Raw genomic sequence first — 20,376 nt, forward strand, 5'->3', positions numbered from 1 at the left:
AGCCTCCTCCTCCCTCAGACCCAGAGTCCAGGTCCCAGCCCCTCCTCCCTCAGACCCAGAAGTCCAGCCCCTCCCCAAGACCCTGAGCACCTGGCACTGTGCAGGCCCACAGCTGACGGCGATGACCTCCTTCACCAGCTTCTTCTCCTTGAGCCGCACAGCCTCCTCCACTGCGATCTCACAGAAGGGGTTCATGGAGTGCTTCACGCCATCTGTGACCACACCGGTCTTGTCAGGTTTCACTCGGATCTGCTCAGCAGGAGGGGAGGGGGCGGGGTCAGGAGGAAACAGGCAAGAAGGTGGGGGCCTCAGCACCAACCCTGTCCCAGGCTGGATGAGGACAACAACAGCCTGGAAAGGGGCAGGGCCTTGTCTGGGGTCACACAGCTTCAGGGACAGAGCTGGGTTAGAGCTTGTAGGCAGGGGCAGGTCACCCTGTCTCCTTCTCTCATCCAGCCATTCCTGGGTACCAGGGACATCTGACTTGATCATCCCTACTGTGTCACTGCTCCTCTCAGGCCCGAAAGAGTGTTTCTCAAATTTACAGAATTTATGGGAACCCACAGTGAGAGGTGCATTTTACCATATCTCCAAGTGTATATAAATACATAACACACTGACACAAAAATACAAAAGAGGAGAAGAAAAGGAAAAATCAGTTAGGTAGACAGTTAAGGCTGGTCCTCAGAGAAGCAGCCTGCCTGAAAAATCACAGCTACCGGAAACAATAGAGCAGCCTGAGGAAAACTCAGGCTGCACGTGCACAGACAAGCAGGCAGGTCCAGCACAGAAGCCTTTTGTTCTCTGTGTGATTGACAGGCTCCCAGGAAAAGTTCCCTCCCCTTTTCAGGCATGTACCTTGTGGTCTCTGTGGGAACTTGCACAGGGAGGGGCGGAGCTTACCTAAAACAAACCCAGGGTTACACAAACAAGAGAAGCAGAGCTTTGTGCTTGCAAAAGGACATACCTACAACTATACAGATAACGGAGAGTTATGCAGATAGCTTTACAGATAAGATACTCAAACAGCTACAGAGATGAGAGGAGTTTCTTATAAAAGCTTTTGGAATCAACTGTAAAAATGGCAACACGCTTGGGCTCCCCTCTCCTCTGCAGAGAGCTTTCTGCTTTTGCTTATTAAACTTTCGCTCTAACCTCACCCTTTGGGTGGTCTATGCTCTTTAATTCTCTTGGTTGTGAAACGAGCTCGGATAACACCTTAGACAATGTGACCGGTGACCCTGACCTGTTTCACAGATGCCACTGCAGTGTAAGGGTCAGTGACCAATACTTACCCTGGCTACACACACACCATACCCTGACATTTTCTACCCTTTTTCAGAAAAATGCCAGCCCTTTGCCTGGATGTCATGATCACACATGGTCACAACCTGATTTGGAAAACACCAGCACCAAAGACCTCTTTGCTAAACAGACAAGGGAGTTAAGGGAAGTGGGTGGCAAACCCCACCCATTTGCTTCTGCACATCGTTTTTGTCTCTCCTGGGCCCTACTGTGTGCCTGGCACTAAGCTGGATCCTGGGGGCACCATCATGTGCCAGGGAGAGAGGCTTCCGGTGTGGACCAGGGTGTAGCGTGAACCACTAACCACCTTCCTGTTAGTTTCTCTCGGCTGCCATAACAAATCACCACATACTTGGTGGCTTAGAATCTTACAGCTCTGGAGGCCAGAAGTCCAAAGTCAGTTTCACCAGGGTGAGACCAAGGGGTGTGCAGGCCCTGTGGGGAGCACGTTTCTTGCCTCCTCCAGCTTCTGCTCTGACACCCTCTGGCTTGTGGCTGCATCGCTTTATCTTCAGTGCCAGCATCCTCAGCTCTGTCTTCATGTGGCCTTCTCCTGTCTCTGTGTGTCTAGTCTCCCTCTGTCTCTCTCTTATAAGGACTCTTGAGATGGCATTTAGGGCCCACCTAAATAATCCAGGGTAATGCCCCCATCTCAAGATGCTTAATTTAATCACATCTGCAAAGACCCTGTTTCTATGTTTTTCTTCCAGATGGGCTCTCGCTCTGTCACCCAGGCTGGAGTACAGCAGTGAAATCTCGGCTCACTGCAACCTCTGCCTCCCGGGTTCAAGCAATTCGCATGCCTCAGCCTCCCAAGTAGCTGGGATTATAAGCATGCGTCACCACACCCGGCTAATTTTTGTATTTTTAGTAGAGACAGGGTTTCACCATGTTGGCCAGGTCTCAAACTCCTGACCTCAGGTGATCTGCCCTCCTCGGCCTCCCAAAGGCAGCCTGCCACCGCGGCCAGCCTGCAAAGACCCTGTTTCTAAGTGATTTTCCCTTCTCAGGTACCAGGGATTGAAACCTGGCTGTTTTAGAGGGCTATTTCTTGGCCTACCACAATCCTCTTTTTTTTTTTTTTGAGATGGAGTCTTGCTCTGTCATCCAGGCTAGAGTGCAATGGCGTGATCTTGGCTCACTGCAACCTCCGGCTCCCCAGTTCAAGCCATGCTCCTGCCTCAGCCTCCGGAGTAGCTGGGATTACAGGCGCCCACCACCACGCCCGGCTAATTTCTTGTATTTTTAATAGAGATAGGGTTTCACTATGTTGGTCAGGCTGGTCTCAAACTCCCGACCTCCAGTGATCCACCCACCTCAGCCTCCCAAAGGCAGGGGATTACAGGCGTGAGTCACCGCACCCGGCCCAACCTGAGTTTTTATAAAGTCATTCTGGATTCTTGGTGGAGAAAACTGGAAAAAGATGAGAGGCAGTGACGAGACAGCTAGGTGGCTATTTGTCACCAAAGTGAGAGGTGACACTGGGACAGACAGCTGTGACAACAGAGACAGATGCAAGAGGTCTCTGGAGGTGCAACTGACAGGCCATGGTGCGCGATGGGAAGATGACACCAAAGAAGGGCTTCCAGTCTGTACATCAGCCTGAGCTGGGAAGATGGTGAGTTTGGTTTGGGGCACAAATGTTTAAAAAGCCTCCAGGGACATCCAGAGAAGCCTTGCTAAGGAGCTGTAGGGAGCTGCCCATTCGGCCTGGGGCCTGCCCTCTTTCTCTTCTCCCATGTGGCCGCCACCCAGGGCTTAGCCAGAGCAGATCTCGGGTGGCAGCTGGGCCCGGTGAGGACACTGGGACGCTCTTGCTATTTCCCTGTCCCTTTTTCTCTGAGGCTGTGGGTGTAACTGTTCCTCCCACAGGCAGGACAGAATCCGAGATGAGAAGGTGGGACCCATAAGGGGTTTCCCACTCTGGCTGTGCCTCATGGAGAGGGTAACATTAAAAGATGGAGGATGGAGACCTGGCACAGTGGCTGATGTCTATAATCCTAGAACTTTGGGAGGCCAAGGTGGGAGGATCCTTTGTGCCCAAGAGTTGGATACTAGCCTGAGCAACAGGTTCTACAAACAACAACAACAAAAAAACAAAAACAGCTGGGTGTGGTGGCTCATGCCTGTAATCCCAGCACTTTGGGAGGCCAAGGTGGGTGGATCACCTGAGGTCAGGAGTTCGAGATCAGCCTGGCCAACATGGCAAAACCCCATCTCTACTAAAAATAAATATAAAATAAAAAATTAGCCAGGCATGGTAGTGCACGCCTGGAATTGCAGCTACTCAGGAGGCTGGGGCAGGGAGAATTGCAACCCAGGAGGTGGAGGTTGTAATGAGCCAAGATTACGCCACAGCACTCCAGCCTGGGCAACAGAGCAAGACTCCACCTCAAAACAAACAAACAAACAACAACAACAACAACAACAAAAAGCAGCCAGGTGTGGTGGCACACACCTGTAGTCCCAGCTACTCAGGAGGCTGAGGCGGGAGGATCACCTGAGCCCAGGAGATCAAGGGTGCAGTGAGCCGTGATCATGCCACTACACTCTAGCCTGGGTGACAGAGCAAGACCTCATCTCAAAAAAAAAAAAGAAAAAAGAAAAGGAAAAAAAAAAAAGAAAAAGGAGAAAGAGGAGGAGGAGCTAGAGGAGGAGAGGAAAGATAAAGAACTGTTATTTTCGTCTCTCTTGTTGCCCAGGCTGGAGTGCAGTGGTGCCACCTTGGCTCACTGCAACCTCCGCCTCCCAGGCTCAGGCAATCCTCCCACTTCAGCCTCCCCAGTAGCTGGGACCACAGGTGGGCACCACCATGCCGGGCTATTTTTTTTTTTTTTTTTTACTTTTTGTAAAGAAAGGGTTTATCCATGTTTCCCAGGTTGGTCTCGAACTCCTAGCCTAAAGTGATCCGCCTGCCTCAGCCTCCCAAGTGCTGGGATTACAGGTGTGAGCCACAGTGCCTGGCCCCTTTTTTCTAAATAAATAAATAAATAAATAAATAAAATACAACGTAGGAATTGCCCCTTTAAGACAGAAAAGAACCTCACCCACCCAGCAGTAAGAGGCCCCAAGCTTTTTGCTGTGTGTCAGAGAGGCTTCAGAAGGGCCTCAAGCCCCATCTTGCTCTTGCTCTGGCAGAACTCCCAGCCCCAACCTCCTCATTCCCAGCTCCTGACTCATTCCCAGGAGACAGAGTGAGAGCGAGACTCTGTCTCAAAAAAAAAAAAAAAAAAAAGAAAATGAATCCCAGATAATAAATACAAAATTGCCCCAGCCTCTCCTGGGGTCTTTTTTTTTTTTTTTTTTTTGAGACAGAGTCTCCCTTTGTCACCCAGGCTGGAGTGCAGTGGCACAATCTCGGCTCACTGCAATCTCCGCCTCCCTGGTTCAAGCAATTCTTCTGCCTCAGCCTCCTGAGTAGCTGGGGCTATAGGCACGCGTCACCACACCCAGCTAATTTTTGTATTTTTAGTAGAGACGGGGTTTCACTATGTTGGCCAGGATGGTCTCAAACTCCTGACTTCGTGATCCGCCCGCCTCAGCCTCCCAAGTGTGAGTTTACAGGCATGAGCCACCGTGCCCAGCCTTTCTCCTGGGGTCTTGAAAGAGGCCCTGAAGGTTAAGATTCATCAGTTTACTGGAAAATGTGCCCCTGGATAGGACAGGGTGTTACTGAGTTGCCAAATACTTATTAGGATGCTGGATACACACACATACCCGGAAACATGCACGCAGCCGGACACACATACACACTCACACACACACACAAATACACTCTGAACAGAGCATTTGTTATGTTTTGAATAAATGAATGACTAAACTTCCATTACTACTACTGCCAATAAAAACACTTATTGCAGCTGGTCACAGTGGCTCACACCTGTAATTCCAGTGCTTTGGGAGGCTGAGGCAGGCAGATTACCTGAGGTCAGGAGGTCTAGACCAGCCTGGCCAACATAGCAAAACCTTGACTCTACTAAAAATACAAAAATTAGCCAGGTGCGGTGGCTCACACATGTAATTCCAGCTACTCAGAGGCTGAGGCAGAATTGCTTGAACCTGGGAGATGGAGGTTCCAGTGAGCTGAGATCATGCCACTGCACTCCAGCCTGGGCAACAGAGATAGACTCCATCTCAAAAAGTAAAACAAAACACTGTGTGCCAGGCACTGTTCCAAGGACTTATTTAGACCGGACGCGGTGGCTCCAGCCTGTAATCCCCGCACTTTGGGAGGCCGGGATGGGCAGATCACCTGATCTGCCCTGAACTGACGTCAGGAGTTCAAGATCGGCCTGACCAACATCATGAAACCCTGTCTCTACTTAAAATACAAAAATTAGCCGGGTGTAGTGGCCCGCACCTGTAATCCCTACTACTCAGGAGGCTGAGGCAGGAGAATCACTTGAACCCGGGAGGCGGAGGCTGCAGTGAGCCGAGATTGTGCCACTGCACTCCAGCCTGGGTGACAGAGCGAGACTCCATCTCAAACAAACAGAGAAAGAAACTCCAAGGGCTTATTTAATTTTCATCACAACTCAATAAAGTATATTACCATTATCCCCATTGTACAAAGTAGAAAAACGAGGCTCAGAGTGGTGAGGCAATTTCCTCAAGGTCACACAGCAGGAAGTGGATGCAGGCGCTGGGCTCGGAGTCTGAGGTCTGAACTATTCTAGCAGTGCACCCAGTCTCAGGAAGCAGTGACCACATCCAACTGTCTTCCCCACACCTGGGGCACAAATTCCAGAAGCGGCGACAGACACCAGAGCAATCAATAAGTAAATGACACTGTGGATTACAAAGTGTCCACACCAGCTTCCCTCTGGGGACAAGCTGGGCTCTCAGAGGGTGCCCCTTGCTCCCGCCTCTTTCATGGAGAATGTGAGCCACTCCCTCCACTCAGTTAGGTTGGCTCCTTGAACTTTCATCTCTAGCAAACACACTTTCCTCTCCCTTCCTAGTTGCAAAGTATAGGGGAAAACACAGCAAAACACAGGGACTCCAGGGCCTGTGATTTTAAGGAGGCAAACAGGGAAGTCCTCCCAGAGAAGGTGATGTTTGCACAGGGAGTTGAAAGAGGTCAGGGAGTGAGTGTATGATTCTGGGAACAGAGGTGGATCAGACATGGCCCTCTCTGCAGGGAGCTACCAACCTGGGGATGATAGAGTAGGGCAGTGGCGAACATGGGGTCAACAGAGGATCCCAATCCAGTCTGGCGAGGGCTGATGGAAGGAAACCTAGGGACTGCAGAAGCCCCCAGGGATATATGAAGGCAGCCTGAGGGTGTAGGGTCAGGGGCTTCCTGGAGGAGGCGATGCCAGAGAGAATCACTAAATTGGTTTTATTATTTGTTTGTTTGAGATTACGGACACGTGCCACCACGCCTGGCTAATTTTCTTATTTTTAGTAGAGATGGGGTTTCACCATGTTGGCCTGGCTGGTCTCAAACTCCTGACCTCAGCTGATCCACTCGCCTCGGCCTCGCAAAGTGCAGGGATTAGAGGTGTGAGCCATTGCACCTGGCCGAGAATCATTAGATTTTGATATAATCCATGAGTGGGAGTTGGGCAGGACAAAGGATAGAAAGCAGAGGTAGGAGGGTGGTGCTGGAAGAAGGCATGGAACGGGCGAGCCGCGGCCTGGCCTGTCAGGACAGGAAGAGTAGGTCGCAGTGGTGGAAGCACAAAGGGTAAGGGAGGGTCCAAGGAGGGAAGTGGACAGCTGAAGCAGACCATGAAGAGGAGGCTGGACCACAAAGCATCCCAAATGCCAGGCAGAGGGGCTGTGACCCTGTCCTGAGGGTGCTGGAGAGCCACAGGCAGGCTGGGAGCAGGGGAGAGCAGGGTCAGCTCTGGGTGCACAAAGGCCCCTAAGAATGGGTACAGGTGGGCTCTGACGGGGAGAGACTGGGAGCGAGGGAGGACGGGGGTGAGGGTCCAGGTGAGACAATGGGACCAAGAGACAATAGGGCAGGAAGGGTGGGGCAGGGGTGGAGAACTGACAGCTTTGGGAGGAGAAGGGAAAGGGGGTGGGACACTGCCCAGGTCTAATCTGGTGCTTAGGAAGCTGGCAGGGTCTGAATCACTCGTTTGTTCTGAAAAGGACATCAACAGACACATCCAGTGAGACAGGATGTAATGCAGGGAGCCCTGGGGCACTGTGGGAGGGGAAGGCAGCACCCTCTGGAAAGGACAGGAGCTGATCCAACACTGCCTTCACGCTTCCCCTCTGTTCTCTCCCTGAGCACACCAGAGACATCCAGGTGCCAGGCTCTGTGCTGAGTGATGCTGGGACCAGAGCTGAGTCAAACGTGGGCCTGCACCATGGGGGAAACAGATCCAAACCCAGACATGCCAGGCAGGGAAGGCCAGGGCTGGGATAGAGGATGCCCAGGGGACTGTAGGAGTTCAAAGATGTGACAGTAATGGACAGTCAGAGCAGGGAGGAAACCAAGTGTTGGGACCCAGGACCTCAAGAGGAATGTGTCTCAAACGGGCTGGAGGCGACATCCCTGTCATGTGCTGTCAGAGGCATCATTAGGACAGGGGGCACTGAGGGAGATGGGAGAGCAGAGTCTAGAGCCAGACTTGCCCAGGGTTTTGATTGTAACTCTGCCACTTACTGGCTGGGAAATCTGACAGGCCTCAGTTTCCTCATCTATCCAATGGAATTAATAGTACAAAGGGTCGGCCGGCACGGTGGCTCACGCCTATAATCCCAGCACTTTGGGAGGCCGAGGCGGGTGGATCACCTGAGGTCTGGAGTTTGAGACCAGCCTGACCAACATGGTGAAACTCCATCTCTACTAAAAATATAAAAAATTAGCCGGGTGTGGTTGTGCATGCCTGTAATCCCAGCTACTTGGGAGGCTGAGGTAGGAGAATCACTTCAACCCGGGAGGCGGAGGTTGCAGTGAGCCGAGATTGCACCATTGCACTCCAGCCTGGACAAAATGAGCAAAACTCCATCTCAAAAGATAAAAATAAATAATAAATAATACAAAGGGTACTGAAAGGACTGAATAGCTTAATCTCTACAAAGGACTTGGAAGGATGCCTGGCACGTAAACACCCACTAAATGCTGGCTGCTATGATCACTGACGCTTTCATGCTCAAGTCTGGCTCCTGTACCCTCTTCCCTAGCCCGCTCCCTAAGCAGGCAGGGGCAGTATCAGTGTCAACTTTGTGACCCTGGTTTCGCCCACCCTGAGGCCTCCAGGGTGCCAGGCCCCATGCTAGGTAATGCTGGGGACACAGAGGTAAGTCCCCAGGCTGATGGGAAGGACAGATGTGGATGGACAGTCACCATCTTCAGTCCAGTTCAGGCCAAGCATTGAGAGAAACGGGCCTGAGAGACCGTGTCTGATTCACCTCTGTCCACACCAGCCTCCCTCTGGGGACAAGCCAGGCGCTCAGAGTGCCCTCCCCCACCCCTTTCATGGAGAATGTGAGCTATCCCCAGCTCAGTCAGGTTGGCTCCTTGAACTTTCACCTCTAGCAAACACACTTCTCTCTCCCTAGCTAGAGCCTCCTGGCTCACCCTGTGGCTATGGAGGGTGGCAAGCAGCTTCTGGGGCCGCACAGGGCCCTGTCTGACTCCCTATAGCACATTTCGAGTAATAGTACAAAGGTAAGCAATGCAGCCCAGTGGGTGAAACCAGTCAGAGGAACCTGGATAGAACGCTCGGCTCTGCCCTTCTCTAGCTGGGTGACCTCTCTGTGCCTCAGTTTCTCCGTGCGTTAAACAGGGACCATGACTTCTTCCAGTGGGTAAGAAATGGAGAAAGCAACTCACTCTGAACAGTTATCAAGAGAGTGAATCCAGAACGAGGGAAAAGAGAACATGGCCGTGACCCCGGAGGGATCGGATGTTAGAACTTCACTCTTTTGATTTTTGCCGTCAGGTGTGACTTTGACGTATAGGGGTTAGAGCGGCAGAGGTCGGGGGTAACAAGAAGACCCCCACCCAGTGTGCGCTCCTGGCCCCGGAAGCACATGGCTGCGGGACTCAGGGACGTGGGAGAGGGGGGCCCGGTCACCTTCACGGCGTAGTCGATGACCCTCTTGACAGCTACGAGCGCGCGCAGCTCCGCCATCTTCCCGCCGCAGCCACCTACAGGGTCAGCCTGCACCCTCAGTCGCTTCTTCCAGACACCCGACCCCACCCCGCCCCTCTCTGCGCCTGCGCGCAGCACGGTCAGCCAGTCAACCACTGCAGAGCCCGCCTCCCCGACAGAGGACCAATCGAGAGGCCGGAGGGAAGGGAGGTGTGGCAAGCAACGCAAACCAATGGGAAGCGGATCTTGGGGAGCCAGCCGGACCCCGAGAGGGAAGGAAAGGCCTGGCCGAGGGGGCAGGGCAGAGAACTAGGGGAAAGGTCGTGCACTGGAGGGAAGCGCGCCCGGAGTTTATAGATCCTCCTGGTCCTATAAACGCTTCCCAGATCCTCCTAGTCCTATAAACGCTTCCCAGATCCTCCCGGTCCTATAAACGCTTCCCGGTATCCCCGGATCTCCTCTTCCTCTCCAGATCCCCCACTTCTTTCCGGCCTTTCCAAGTCGTGGTACTCGTATTCCCAGGCCTCTGAATCCTCGCGTGTCGGTCTCTCTCCATCCCCGTGTTCCCTGTCCTTTCCATATCCATATCCTCCCCTGTCCACGTCTCTACTTCACCTCCATGTCGTCCCCACAGCCCCTCCACACCCTCTCCAAAAGCCCACGTCCCATCCTGGCCCCGCCCCTCCCACATGTCCCTGTTCCCATCCCAATCCGTGGAGACTTGTGTCTCTATATCTGTGTCTCCCCGTCTCCACGTTCCCTATAGGTTCGTGTCCTTATGTCCTCCCTGAGTCTCTATGCAACCCCGTGCCTGCGTCCCCACGACCCCCAGAAAAGCACGCGGAGCCGCAGCGCTAAAAAAAAGCCGTTCCTTTATTCTGCCCCAGGCAGGCTGCAGTCACAGACACACGGGGAATCCACTGATGGCGTCGGTGCTCTGCATGATCATATCTGCCAGCAGAAAGCAGAAGCCTGGGGGGAAGGGGACGCGGGGCGGGAAAAGGAAGGTGGGCCCTGGGGCGGATGGGCTGGCGGGCCCCGGGAACTGGGGTTTGGGGCTCCAAGGGGGTCTCTGCCGGGTCTGCGGGAGTCGTTAGTGTGTTGGGGAGTCCCTGAGAGGTCCCCGGGGTTTACTGGAAGGGCAGCTGGGGAGCCTCTGGGGTGAGGGTCTTCTGGGCAGTCTCCTCCACCCTCTTCCCGCTGTGCAGGTTACCCGCGAGAATTGAGAAGGGTAAGGCCAGCCACCCAGAAAAATAGGACCAAGAGAAGAAGACGTTGTTCTTCCACGCGTTCTTCACCGTGTAGCCTATCAAGGCGGTCAGCAGCAGCAGTCCTGGGCCCCGCCCAGCCGCAGGATGAGCTAGCTGGGCCTGGTGGGGCTGCACCCAGGCCACGCCCCTACAGACCCGCCCCCTTCCATCAGACGACGCCTATCGGCTCTCGGCCCGCCTCTGGCCCAGGCCCCTTCCGGCGCCTCCCGCTCTGAACTCTGACTCGAGCCCCGCCCACCTCTCTCGGCATCTTCCAGCCCCGCCCCTCGGATCCCACACGAGTACCTCAAGCCCCGCCCCTGGTGACCAGGCCCCTCCATCACCCCAGGCCCGCCCCGCCTGCCGCTGCAGTCTCACCGCCGAGGAAGAGGAAGGCGCTCGTGGTCTGGCCTCGCAGCGACTCGCCCTCGTGGCACCGAATCCGCAGTCCCATCACCATGCCCACCATGCCGACACCCACCGCCAGCACCATGCACGCCGCAGTCACGGCCAGCGTGGCTGGGGAGAGCGGGCGCATCAGCCCCGCGGGCGCCGCCCCAGCCGCTACGGGTTCGGCTCTCCTGTCTCCTCCCCCCAACCCGGTGTGTGAGCAGGAGCCGAGTTCCCCCGACCCGGAGTCAGGCGTTTGGACGGAGACTTGGAGGTCACGTCAGGACCTGTGGTTACTGCCGCGACCGGGAGGGGGAGGGGGTCAGGGACAAGCCCACAAGTCGAGGGGCGGGGTTCGTGGCGGGTTCGGCCGAGGAGGGACAGCTGCAACTGAGCCCGGGGTGGAAGGGGTGGGCGTCTCGCCATGGGCCCAGCAGTGTGTCCCGAGCCCTGGGAGTCTGAAGTGCCCTCTGCCATCTGGGCGGGCGGAGCCTCACTCTGGCAGGGGATGTTGGAGCAGATGCCGTGGTTGCATTCCTGCCACAGGCCACTGTGGCCCTCTTGTTGGCGGGTCCAGTAGTTGGTGGCCGTGGAGAGCACCATGAGGACGTTGGCCACGAGGCTGAGCAGAATGCCCCCTCTCTGGAGGCTCCGCTTCACCCCCATGCCACTGAGGCTGCAGCCGGGGGCCACAAGGGCAGGATGGGCCCAGGCCCTTCCTACCCCGAGGCCCCCAGCTTAGGAGGCCGCTTCCTCCACACTCCTCCCCTAGTACTCCTGCCTGAGATCCCTGCTTCTGGGAACCTGAAGACCCCCTCCCTCAACAAGCATGCCTGAGGACCCACAACCTCCTCCCTCCAGACCTCGTTCCCCTTCCTGGGGACCCTGAGACTTCCCCTGAGAGGCCTCTGAGACCTTCACCACAGGCTTTGCTGTGAGGAACCTGTCTTCCCAGAGATGTCTCCCCACAGTGGAATGCCCCTTCAGCCTGTTCAGTGCCCTCCCCAGACACCCGTCCACACACGCCCACCTAAGTGACTCACACCCAGCGCCCCAGGGCTCCTTAGACACAGAGCCCAGAGAGATGGGGGGAGGGAGGCTGGGTCTCTGTGAGGCCGGGGGTTCCAGAACCCCCTCCCCAGTGGCTGTTTAAAGGGATATTCACTCCCCCCACAACCATACACATACACCCCAGCAGCATGCAACTTAGTGACAGCTTAGATTCAGACAGCAGCTTTGGGGGCCATTACATGGTAGGCCAAGTCCTTCTTTTATCATTATTATTATTTGAGATGGAGTCTTGCTCTGTTGCACAGGCTGGAGTGCAGTGGCGCGATCTCGGCTCACTGCAACCTCCACCTCCTGGGTTCAAGCAATTCTGCCTTAGCCTCCCAAGTAGCTGGGACTACAGGCACACACCACCACGTCTGGCTAATTTTTGTATCTTTAATAGAGACGGGGTTTCACCATATTGGCCAGGCTGGTCTCGGCCTCCTGACCCCGTGATCTGCCTGCCTCAGCCTCCCAAAGTGCTGGGATTATAGGTGTGAGCCATCTCTCTCTTCCAGGCTGGAGTGCAGTGGTGCCATCACAGCTCACTGCAGCCTTGAACTCCCGGGCTCAAGGAAACCTCCTGCCTCAGCCTCCCCAGTAGCTGGAACTATAGGCATGTGCCACCACACCTGGCTAATTTTCTTAAGATTTTTTTTAGAGATGGGGTCTCACTGTGTTGCCCAAGATGGTCTCAAACTCCTGGGCTCAAGCAATCCTACCTTGGCCTCCCATAACACTGACATTATGGGTGTGAGCCACCACTCCCAGCCCTTTCTTAGAAACTTCTCTTCCCTTGGCCAGGCGCGCAGTGGCTCACGCCTGTATTCCCAGCACTTTAGGAGGCCGAGGCGGGCAGATCACCTGAAGTCAGGAGTTTGAGACAAGCCTGACCAATGTGGCAAAACCCTGTCTCTACTAAAAACACAAAAATTAGCCAGGCTAGCTGGGAGTGATGGTGGGTACCTATAATCCCAGCTACTTGGGATGCAAGGCAGGAGAATCACTTGAACCCAGGAGATGGAGGTTTCAGTTAGCTGAGATCGCGCCATTGCATTGTAGCCTGGGCCACATAGCAAGACTCCATCTCCAGAAAAAAAAAAAACAAAAAACAAGACAACAAAATTAGCCAGGTGTGGTGGTGCACACCTGTAATCCCAGCTACTTGGGAGGCTTAGGGAGGAGAACTGCTTGAACCCAGGGGGCGGAGGTTGCAGTGAGCTGAGATCACACCATTGCACTCCAGCCTGGGTGATAGAACTAGACTCCGTCTCAAAAAAAACAAGAAACTTCTCTTCCCTTGACATTCTAGGCACCGCAGAAGCTCTCCAGGTCCCCAGCTATTTAACTGCAGACTTCTGCTCCTCTGCCTTCTCCCCTTCACTTGTAAATCTGGGTATCCCTTGAAGCTCCACCCTGCACTCCCTTGCCAGCAAGCCTCCTCACTGCCAAAGTTTGAGTGCTCCTTAATGCTCCATCCAAAACTCGATCTCCAACCCAAGGTCTCTCCCCTGAGCCTGACTCAAGTTCTCACCTGCTTGTGGCTGCCCCTCAGGGCCTTAATCGTCAACCATATTCCATCTGAGCTTAGTGTCTTCCACCATATTAGGGATGGCCTTGCCATCCCATCCAGTTCATCGAGCCAGACCCTTGGGCACTGTTCTCACCTTCTTCTTGCCCCTCACCCTGAAAAGCCTTGGGTCCCCAAGTCCTGCTCCTCCTGCCCCTGAATCTGTCTGGCTCATTCCCTCCTTTCCTGGTTCCAGGTCAGGCCTCATCATGTCCCACCTGTTGCATTGCCAAGTTCCTCCCTGACCTTCTGGCCTCCCCTCCATGTCTACAGGGGGGTCTGTCTGGTACCCAGAGCTGATATTGTCCCTCCTCTGCCTCCAATTTTTTCCCAACTTCCCATCATGCTCAAGAGAAAATCCAGCATGACATTAGAGGCCATAACCCCCACCTGCCTCTCCCTTTTCATTTTCCATCTCCTGCCCCCAACATTCTATATCCTGGCCATACATTACCGTTCTTCATTCCCACAAGACTCCTGACTTTTCTGCACGTTCATCTTCAGGCCCCTCTGCCTGGATATTACCTTTCCTTGGCCCTTAAGAAGCCCCTAAACATTCTCTCTCCAGAAAAGTCATCTCCATCCCTCCACAATATGGTTAGTCTTTTTCTGGTGTTCTCCCTGCACTGGGACTGCTGTCTGGCCTGTATTAACTGCTTCTGGTCTGTAAGTGCCTCCTCCCCACCACCCCACAGACTGAGGCCCTGGCAGGCAGGGCCTGGGTCTGACCCGTGCTAGTGTACCCAGCATGGGGAAATGTGCAAAAAGAACTGAGAGAGACTGCGTGCAAAGAAGGGCTGAGTTTTGGCAAGGGGTACAAAATCAGAGAGGGAAAGAGAAGGAAAGAGAGCCAGCTAAAGGGAGAAAGAAAAGTGCTGGAGAAGGGGAGAGATAGACCCAGGTTGGAGCCTGTATCCACACAGGCCAGGCAGTTGCGCTGGGCAGGAGCGCCCTGCAGGCTGGTCGGCCTCGTGGGCTGTCACCTTCTCTTGGTGCTCAGCTCCTACCATGGAGCTGGCAGACGGTTGGCTTAGGTCTTGGCAGAATTAATCTCAGAATAGCCAGATTCCAGCCAAATTTTGTTGAATGAATGAAGAAACAAGCAGAGGGGCTGGGGAAGGGCTGAAAGGGTGGGGCGGATGTAGGACCAGACTTTCCGGAGGCTCCAGATGAGGCCTTTGGAACACAACACTCAAAATTCATCTTGCCGCTCTTGCCTTCTGCTCACAAGGTTTCATAGCCAGGCCGGGGGCTGCCGCAGTGAGCACCCAGGCTCAGGGCACCTGGGAGGCCAGAAAGAGTTTAAGCACTTGCCCCTGCCCTTCATCCTCAGGGCCCCCTATTGGCCCTCCCAAGCTCCCCAGGGCAGTGGACAGGATAGTCACCTGTGCAGAGCAAGAGGATAGCTGAGAGCCAGCCCAGGTAGAAGGACCAGGAGAAGGAGGCCTGGATCTGGGGGTGTGGAGGCTGGTCCCACCGCTCGCTGGTGTACACCGCCATGGCCACTGCCATGGAGAGGGCTGGGGGCAAGGACAAGAGAGATAGCTCAACCCTTCGGCAGGAATTCACTGACTCCCGATGCCCCAGTCCAGTCCAGAGTCCTTACCTGCAGCAAAGGCTGTGATGGTTGAGACAAGGGGGCCGTGGCCTGGGGTGGACAGTGAGGGGATGCAGGACAGGACCAGGAAGCTCACGCACACCAGGCCCCACAGGACAGCCAGAATGCTGAAGCTCTGCGTCACATGAATGTAGCCTGATCGAGAGAAGACCACTGAACACCCATCCCCACTGGCAACCCCTCCGCAGGACACCCATTCCCCTTACCTGCTATGATGTCCCCATGCCCCGTTGGCCAGAGGCCCGAGTGAGCTGAGTGGTTGGGACCCACAGCCTCAAACCAGAAATCGGTGCTCAAAGCAATCAGGCAGAACATCAGGCCCAGGAAGCCCACAAGCAGGGCCAGGGACCGGCAGGGCTCCATGGGGGTGAGCACGGGGCTTCTGGGTCCTGGAGGAGGAAGAGGCTGCTGATCAGACTGTTGAATCTCAGAGGGAAGGAGGCTGTGCACCCGGACTCCTGGGTCCTTGGAGCTCAACAAAGAGAGACCAGCAAGCAGTCGGGGCAGTGAGGGTTCGTGTGCTTTGTCAGATGAGGCTGGTTTGGTTTCACACAGTTCCCGGTAACTGGCTTTTCACATACCCTCCCTTCCTGGATTGCACAGGCAACGTCCTCCCTCCCCTCCCCGGGGTCCGGTTCCCCGCTTAGTGTGTGGTGGGGGAGGGCACTGAGGGTGTCAGATCATCAGTGGTTTGGGTGGTGGTTTAGAACTTGCCTCTGTCACAGGTTCTACAGCTCCCACCCCTGGAACCTTCAACACCAAGTTGGGGCTTCCTGGAAGAGGTGAGAGAGAGAGAGGCTTGGGGGCCCTGAGGTGGGAGGAAGCCAATCGGGCTAGGGTGTGCGTTAAGTGGGAGGGGAGATGTGGCTGGAGGGGACAGTTGGCGATGTGTCATGCTTTCCTGTGGGTTCTGCAGTCTTCCATTTTGGAAGAAGAAGGCCCCAAGTCTAGGGTCTCTACTAAAGGAGGGGGCTTGGGAGTTAGAACTCCTGGGGCTTAAGGAGGAAGGAGCTGGGGTCCTGAACTCCAGGTCCCGAGGGAGGAAGGGGCGGGTGGGAGCTCAGAATCCTGGGCCGCAGTTTGGAGCATATGCCGAGGGCAGGTAAACAGCAGAGAATCACAATTCTGAAAGGTTTGCAGAGAGGCAGACATACCCACATCCTCATCTGATATAATGAGTTCAGTGGCATCTCTGCTTTGGTGGGGGCTCCAGCCTGGTGGCCTTTGTCACCAGGATCAGGAGGCCTAGGGGGTGTTGGGAGACATAAGGATTTCGGTCGAGGGTTCTCCAGCCCCTGAAACGTTAGCCTCTTCCATCCACACCAACATCAGGTCCTGGCAACACCTCACTCGTGAGCAGGTGTAAGGTGAAGGTACCACAGCCCACGTAGAAGACCCAGGAAAACTTGGCCTCTGTGAAACAGGGTGCTATGGTTAGGCTTTGTGTCCCTACCCAAATCTCATCTTGAATTGTATCCCCATAATCCCCACATGTCTAGGTAGAGACCAGGTGGAGGTAATTGAATCATGGGGCGGGTTCCCCCCTGCTGTTCTTGTGATAGTGAGGTTTCACAAGATATGGTGGTTTTTTAAGGGGCTCTTCCTGCCTTCGCTTGGCACTTCTTCCTGCCACCCTGTGAAGACGGTACCTTGCTTTCCCTTCGCCTTCTGCCTTGATTGTAAGTTTCCTGAGGCCTCCCTAGCCATGTTGAACTGTGAATCAAATAAACCTCTTTCCTTTATAAATTACCAAGTCTCAGGCAGCTTTTGTTATTGCTGTTGCTGTTGTTGTTTTTTGAGATAGAGTCTCACTCTTGTCACCCAGGCTGGAGGGCAGTGGCAAAATCTCGGCTCACTGCAACCTCCACTTCCTGGGTTCAAACAGTTCTCCTGCCTCAGCCTCCCAAGTATCTGGGATTACAGGTGCCCACCACTACACCCAGCTAATTTTTGTATTTTTAGTAGATTTCAGGTTTAGCAGGTTTTCGGGTTTTTACCATGTTGGACAGGCTGGTCTTGAACTCCTGACTTCAGATGATCTGCCTGCCTTGGCCTCCCAAAGTGCTGGGATTACAGGCGTGAGCCATCTCGCCCGGCCAGGCAGTTATTTATAGCAGTGTGAGAATAGACTAATACACAGGGAATAGTCTGGAAGAGGACCTCTGTCTTGAAGATGAACTGGGCCAGCAGTCCCAGGACAGCTGGCAAATGTGGAGAACGGGAAATGACCTGGGAGGTTGGTTCCTCTCCTTTATTGGAGAGACTCCGATTGGCAGCCCCCATCCTTCACTCAGATCCGCACCACTCTGAGAACCAATTCATGAGCACAGGCTCCCAGAGGTGGCAGAGGCCATGAGCAGGCCAGGTCTCCGGAAAAGCTTCCAGAAATCTGCCATGGTGTGCAGTGAGTAGCAGGTCAGAGCACACAGCCTATCTGTGGCCCTGACCACCTCCCAGACCCAAAGCCATCCTTAACCCCAAACCCAACTCCATCCCCAAACTCAATATCAAGCCCAGTTCCAACCACAAATTCAACCCATCCCTATCCCCAAAGTTAACCCTATTCCCATTCCTGAACACAACTCCAAACCCAAACCCATCCCTATTTGTAATCTCCACCCCAGCTCCAACCCCTAATTTAAGCCCATCCCCATCCTCAAATAGAACTCCATTCTCAGTCCCAACTACACACTCAACCCCAGCCCCCAATTCGACCCCATCCCCAAACCTAACATCATTCTAATTCCCAAACTCAACACCATCCTTATTCCCAGTTCCAACCCTTAATCCCCTTCTACCCTCAAATCTAACTCCATTCTCATTCTCATTCCCAAACCCTACCCCAATCCCTCTCCATTATTAACCCCAGACCCTGCTCCAAACCCAACCCCATCCTCTTCCTGAAACTTGACCCTATTCTCATTCCCATCCCAATCGTTTTTTTGTTTTTTGAGACGGAGTCTCACTCTGTCGCCCAGGCTGGAGTACAGTAGCATGATCTTGGCTCACTGCAACCTGCGCTTCCTGAGTTTAAGCAATTCCTGTGCCTCAGCCTCCTGAGTAACTGGGGTTATGGACTGTGCACCACCACATCAGGCTAATTTTTTTTTTTTTTTGTATTTTTAGTAGAGATGGGGTTTTGCCATATTGGCCAGGCTGGTCTTGAACTCCTGACCTCAGGTGATCCACCTGTCTCTTCCTCCCACAGTGCTGGGATTACAGGAATGAGCCACTGCACCCGGCCACTGTCCTTTCATTCTTCTCTGCAACCTCTATAATTCATATGTAACTCTGCCCATTTTCATCCTCATTTCACCTCCACGTCCAAGCCTGTAACCTTGTGTCTCATCTCCCCACGTGGGTCCCACTACCATCACCATCACACCCTTGCATGCGTGCACACACACAGGTGACCTGTACCTGGCTCCAGTGAGTCTCTGCACATGTAGGTGTCACAGGCTGGGCACAGGCCCAGGTTCTTGGTGCCCTCTGACACAGATACCACAAGCCAGTAAGAGCTGGTGATGGTCATCTTTTTTTTTTCTTTTTTTTTTTTTTTGAGACGAAGTTTCACTCTTGTTGCTCAGGCTGGAGTGCAATGGCATGATCTGGGCTCACGGCAACCTCCATCTCCCGGGTTCAAGCAATTCTCCTGCCTCAGCCTGATGAGTAACTGGGATTACAGGCATGCGCCACCATGCCCGGCTAATTTTGTATTTTTAGTAGAGACAGGGTTTCTCCAAGTTGGTCAAGCTGATCTCAAACTCCCGACCTCAGGTGATCCATCCGCTACAGCCTCCCAAAGTGCTGGGAATACAGGCGTGAGCCACTGCGCCTGGCCAGCCATGGCCATCTCTTAAGAGCACAAAGGCAAGGCAGCTGTGGCCTTGAAGACGGAATTGCTCACAGGACCTCCACCTGCTTTCTCAACCAGATGTGGTCTGTGGTTGCCAGAGGAAAACCCCAGGCCTCCTTCTGAAGCTTTTCCTGAGAGCTCTGTGAAAGGAATATCTTGGGGCCCCCAAATTACTGAGCTAAAGGGGAAAGTCAGGCTGGGAATAGCTCAGGGCAAACCTGCCTCTCATTCTATTCAAAGTCATGTCTGCTCACTGAGATAGATGCATAGCTGATTGCCTCCTTTGGAAAGACTTATCAGAAACTCAAAAGAGGCCAGTACAGTGGCTCACACCTGTAATCCCAGCACTTTAGGAGGCCTAGGCAGGTGGACCACCTGAGGTCATGAGTTTGAGACCAGCCTGGGCAACATAGTGAAACCCCATCTCTTCTAAAAATACAAAAATTAGCTGGGTGTGGCAGTGCACGCCTGTAATCCCAGGTACTCAGGAGACTGAGGTAGGAGAATCACTTGAACACAGGAGGTGGAGGTTGCAGTAAACCAAGACTGTGCCACTGCACTCTAGCCTGGGCAACAGACTTAGACTCCATCTAGGGAAAAAAAGAAACTCAAAAGAATGCAACAATTTGTCTCTCACCTACCTGTAACCTGGAAGCCCCCTCCCTGCTTTGAGTTGTCCCCACCTTTCTGGAAGAACCAATGTACTTTTTTGTTTGTTTGTTTGTTTTGAGGCGGAGTCTCGCTCTATCGCCCAGGCTGGAGTGCAGTGGCTGGATGTCAGCTCACTGCAAGCTCCGCCTCCCGGGTTCACGCCATTCTCCTGCCTCAGCCTCCTGAGCAGCTGGAACTACAGGTGCCCGCCACCTCGCCCGGGTAGTTTTTTGTATTTTTTTTTAGTAGAGATGGGGTTTCACCGTGTTAGCCAGGATGGTCTCGATCTCCTGACCTCGTGACCAATGTACTTCTTACATGTATTGATTGACATGTCATGTCTCCCTAAAATGTATAGAACCAAACTGTGCCCCGACCACCCTGGGCATGTGTCGTCAGGACCTCCTGAGGCTGTGTCACAGGTGCACGTCCTCAACGTTGGCAGAATAAACTTTCTAAATTAACTGAGACCTGTCTCAGATTTTCGGGGTCCACAGCTCATGTCACCTGCTTGGCCACGTGATTTTCTTAGGTGTCTGTCAGTCTTGTCTAAGCACTGTCAGATTCTTTGAATCACCCCAGGTCTCTTCCAACTTTCTCCAGCCCCTTCCAACCTCTCCCAGGCTTGA

The 20,376-nt window shown here is 53.9% G+C and overlaps 3 protein-coding genes across 21 annotated transcripts in view; all 3 read right to left on the minus strand.

Moving 5' to 3' along the window:
- Positions 1 to 9,479, minus strand: part of ETFB (electron transfer flavoprotein subunit beta) — a 29,129-nt gene extending 19,650 nt beyond the window's left edge. For 16 of the 19 annotated variants that reach the window (XR_013408786.1, XR_013408785.1, XR_013408788.1 and 13 more), the window contains exons 1-2: positions 9,345 to 9,462; positions 91 to 249 (exon numbers count right to left, since the gene is read on the minus strand). Coding sequence is in view for 3 of the 19 variants with exons in the window: in XM_077976837.1 (XP_077832963.1) it covers positions 91 to 307; positions 9,301 to 9,401 (318 nt within the window). In the remaining 16 variants the exon portion in view is untranslated. Of the gene's footprint in view, positions 1 to 90; positions 308 to 9,300 lie in introns of all 19 variants that reach the window. The other 3 variants (XM_077976837.1, XM_077976835.1, NM_001194707.2) reach the window with 2 other exon arrangements.
- A 739-nt stretch (positions 9,480 to 10,218) lies between these two features.
- CLDND2 (claudin domain containing 2) lies at positions 10,219 to 12,087 on the minus strand. Its single transcript, XM_077981122.1, has 4 exons — positions 11,500 to 12,087; positions 10,991 to 11,131; positions 10,576 to 10,695; positions 10,219 to 10,334 (listed from the first exon to the last, which is right to left on the minus strand). Exons 1-4 carry the CDS (start codon positions 11,666 to 11,668, stop codon positions 10,261 to 10,263), a joined length of 504 nt encoding a protein of 167 aa, XP_077837248.1. The 5' UTR covers positions 11,669 to 12,087; the 3' UTR covers positions 10,219 to 10,260.
- Positions 12,088 to 14,407: 2,320 nt separating this feature from the next.
- On the minus strand, positions 14,408 to 15,917 carry NKG7 (natural killer cell granule protein 7). The gene is made up of 4 exons (XM_001116332.5): positions 15,447 to 15,917; positions 15,229 to 15,375; positions 15,008 to 15,142; positions 14,408 to 14,905 (listed from the first exon to the last, which is right to left on the minus strand). The coding sequence occupies exons 1-4, from the start codon at positions 15,601 to 15,603 to the stop codon at positions 14,847 to 14,849; spliced, it is 498 nt and encodes a 165-aa protein (XP_001116332.4). The 5' UTR covers positions 15,604 to 15,917; the 3' UTR covers positions 14,408 to 14,846.
- Positions 15,918 to 20,376: the final 4,459 nt, after the last annotated feature.

Source organism: Macaca mulatta, chromosome 19 (assembly GCF_049350105.2).
Source record: "Macaca mulatta isolate MMU2019108-1 chromosome 19, T2T-MMU8v2.0, whole genome shotgun sequence".
Lineage (NCBI taxonomy): Eukaryota > Metazoa > Chordata > Mammalia > Primates > Cercopithecidae > Macaca > Macaca mulatta.

Bases quoted from the DNA above. Each gene is read 5' to 3' on its own strand.
- NKG7 (XM_001116332.5), bottom strand. From the start codon at position 15,603: ATGGAGCCCTGCCGGTCCCTGGCCCTGCTTGTGGGCTTCCTGGGCCTG. The intron at 15,376-15,446 runs GTAAGGGGAATG...TCTCTCGATCAG, and splicing joins GCATGGGGACATCATAGCAG to GCTACATTCATGTGACGCAG. The intron at 15,143-15,228 runs GTAAGGACTCTG...CCTTGCCCCCAG, and splicing joins CATCACAGCCTTTGCTGCAG to CCCTCTCCATGGCAGTGGCC.
- CLDND2 (XM_077981122.1), bottom strand. From the start codon at position 11,668: ATGGGGGTGAAGCGGAGCCTCCAGAGAGGGGGCATTCTGCTCAGCCTC. The intron at 10,696-10,990 runs GTGAGACTGCAG...GGCGGGGCCCAG, and splicing joins CGCCTTCCTCTTCCTCGGCG to GACTGCTGCTGCTGACCGCC. The intron at 10,335-10,575 runs GTAACCTGCACA...CCTTCCCCCCAG, and splicing joins ACCCTTCTCAATTCTCGCGG to GCTTCTGCTTTCTGCTGGCA.